Raw genomic sequence first — 2,500 nt, 5'->3', positions numbered from 1 at the left:
ATGTTGTGTTGTGCTGTGCCATGTTGTGTTGTGTTATGCATGTTGTGTTGTGCTGTGTGCTGTGTTGTGTTGTGCTGTGGTGTGTATGTTTAGTATGATGTGTGTTTTGTGTCATGTGGTGTTATGCATGTTGAGCTCCAGTCACAGCACCAAGTCATCTGTTCCATTCTACTCTATTCTATTCTATTATGTTCTGTTCCATTCTACTCTATTCTATTCTATTATGTTCTGTTCCATTCCACTCTATTCTATCCTATTATGTTCTATTATGTTCTGTTCCATTCTACTCTATTCTATTCTATTATGTTCTATTATGTTCTGTTCCATTCCATTCCATTCTGTCACTCTGTTCTATTCTACACTATTATAATCTATTACACCCTTGGCATATAAGCGTAGGCCTACTTCTAGCAATGAACTTTGTGTTTGATACAACAATTAGTTTACTGTAATGCAGAGCAACCTTTGCTATGACATCAGAGGTTTAGAAGTAGCTCATCTGAAGTCCAGAAATGGAAAACATTGGTTATGACTCCAACCACATGACTTTCCAAAAAAAAAACTTTCCCACAAAAAATACCCACGTACAGCTTTAACCTGAGGAAATGCTACTAGCCGTCAGCTCGTCACAGATGACTTTATGAATAAGTTCTGTAAGCCACGACAGCCACGACAGCCACTCCAACTGCCGGGGATCAAGTAGAGCTGAAGCACTGAGGTGAAGCAGGCCAACCGAACGGATGAACCAAGTGAGCATTTCCAGCGGGTCGCCCTAACTTGCGCTTCTGCATTTGAATACAAAACGTACAACAACCGACGGCGGCGTGGCGTGCTGATGTCTGCAACTCCCCAAAACAAGATCGCTGCGTCTGGGATGATGATGACAGCAACACGAAAGCAAGAAGCCACGCTGTTCCGAACTCACCTCTGCTCGCGACTGAAGCCGCTTGTTCATCTCGTAGATCCGATACTCTGGCTGCACCATGTAGGGCGCGTGCCTCCGGTAGAAGGGTCCGAACGGCGAGGAGTAGAACGGGTCGTGAGGAGGGTTGGCCATGCCGGAGCTGTAGGAGCCGTACCGCGGTTACTGGCTGGACTGCGCGAGAAGCACATCCATGCAGCAGCGCACATGGAAGGCGGAAGCTCTGCTGCTAGACACGAGCGCTCTCGCGAACTAAACAGACTCGTTTGTCCGCCCGCTGCACGTTGCGCGCGACCCAGCAGCTCAGAGTGAAAGGGGAAGAGCGAGAGGGAGAGGGAGAGGGAGAGAGAGAGAGAGAGAGAGAGAGAGAGAGAGAGAAATAGAGGGAGAGAGAGAGAGAGAGAGAGAGAGAGAAAGGGAAATAGAGGGAGAGAGAGAGAGAGAGAGAAATAGAGAGAGAGAGAGAGAGAGAGAGAGAGAGAGAGAGAGGGAGGGGGAGAGGGAGAGACCTCAATGGGTTCCCGCGGGCAGCACCGTGTTTCTGTTTTGCTGGCGGGAGGGAGCCGCGCTCGTGTCTGCTCGTTCTCCTCGGCTCTTGATGAATTTAAATGCCTGACACAAGTGAACAACTTTCTTACGGTGCCGATATGAAATGAATGATGCCCATAAATACATTTAATCACGTGTAAATTACTACGCCTCCCCAAGAGCTCCCGATTTGGTCAAACGCCAAAAGACCTGAGCACTTGGTCTGTGGTCTCGAGACATACACACGCAGTCAGTCCCTTCACGAGGGCACCCATGCCCTCACACTCACGCCCTCACACCGACATCCTCCGAGCTGAAGCCAGCAACACACACAACCAGTCCACTGTTAACAGAGAACTTACCTTCGCATGCTCCTATTCAGCATGGACCCAAACTCATTTCTCAGGTGTTCAAACAGTTTAGGGACATACCGTAGTGCTGTAATATCTAAAGGTGTTTAGGGACATAGTGCTGTAATATCTAAAGGTGTTTAGGGACATAGTGCTGTATTGTTTAAAGGTGTTTAGGTACAATACTGTAATGTTTAAAGGTGTTTAGGGACATAGTGCTGTATTGTTTATGTTTAGGGACATAGTGTCGTAATGTTTAAAGGTGTTTAGGGACATAGTGCTGTAATATCTAAAGGTGTTTAGGGACATAGTGCTGTATTGTTTAAGGTGTGTTTAGGTACAATACTGTATTGTTTAAAGGTGTTTAGGGACAGTGCTGTAATATCTAAAGGTGTTTAGGGACATATGCTGTAATGTTTAAAGGTGTTTAGGTACAATACTGTAATGTTTAAAGGTGTTTAGGGACATAGTGCTGTAATATCTAAAGGTGTTTAGGGACATAGTGCTGTATTGTTTAAAGGTGTTTAGGTACAATACTGTATTGTTTAAAGGTGTTTAGGGACATAGTGCTGTAATATCTAAAGGTGTTTAGGGACATAGTGCTGTATTGTTTAAAGGTGTTTAGGTACAATACTGTATTGTTTAAAGGTGTTTAGGGACAGTGCTGTAATGTTTTAAAGGTGTTTAGGGACAAAGTGCT

General features: G+C 45.2%; 1 protein-coding gene across 4 annotated transcripts in view; it reads right to left on the bottom strand.

Annotated features, from left to right (window-relative positions):
• The window catches only part of LOC134095680 (LIM domain-binding protein 2-like), a 34,431-nt gene extending 33,326 nt beyond the window's left edge, over nucleotides 1-1,105 (bottom strand). For all 4 annotated transcript variants that reach the window (XM_062549342.1, XM_062549344.1, XM_062549343.1 and 1 more), the window contains exon 1: nucleotides 926-1,105. In XM_062549342.1, coding sequence (XP_062405326.1) covers nucleotides 926-1,057 — 132 coding nt within the window. In that variant the 5' untranslated portion in view covers nucleotides 1,058-1,105. The remainder of the gene's footprint in view (nucleotides 1-925) is intronic.
• Between the last annotated feature and the right edge of the window lie 1,395 nt (nucleotides 1,106-2,500).

This window comes from Sardina pilchardus, chromosome 11 (genome assembly GCF_963854185.1).
Source record: "Sardina pilchardus chromosome 11, fSarPil1.1, whole genome shotgun sequence".
In the NCBI taxonomy this organism is placed as follows: domain Eukaryota; kingdom Metazoa; phylum Chordata; class Actinopteri; order Clupeiformes; family Clupeidae; genus Sardina; species Sardina pilchardus.
Note: the sequence above shows the minus strand (reverse complement) of the source record. Positions and strands in the feature narration are given on the sequence as shown.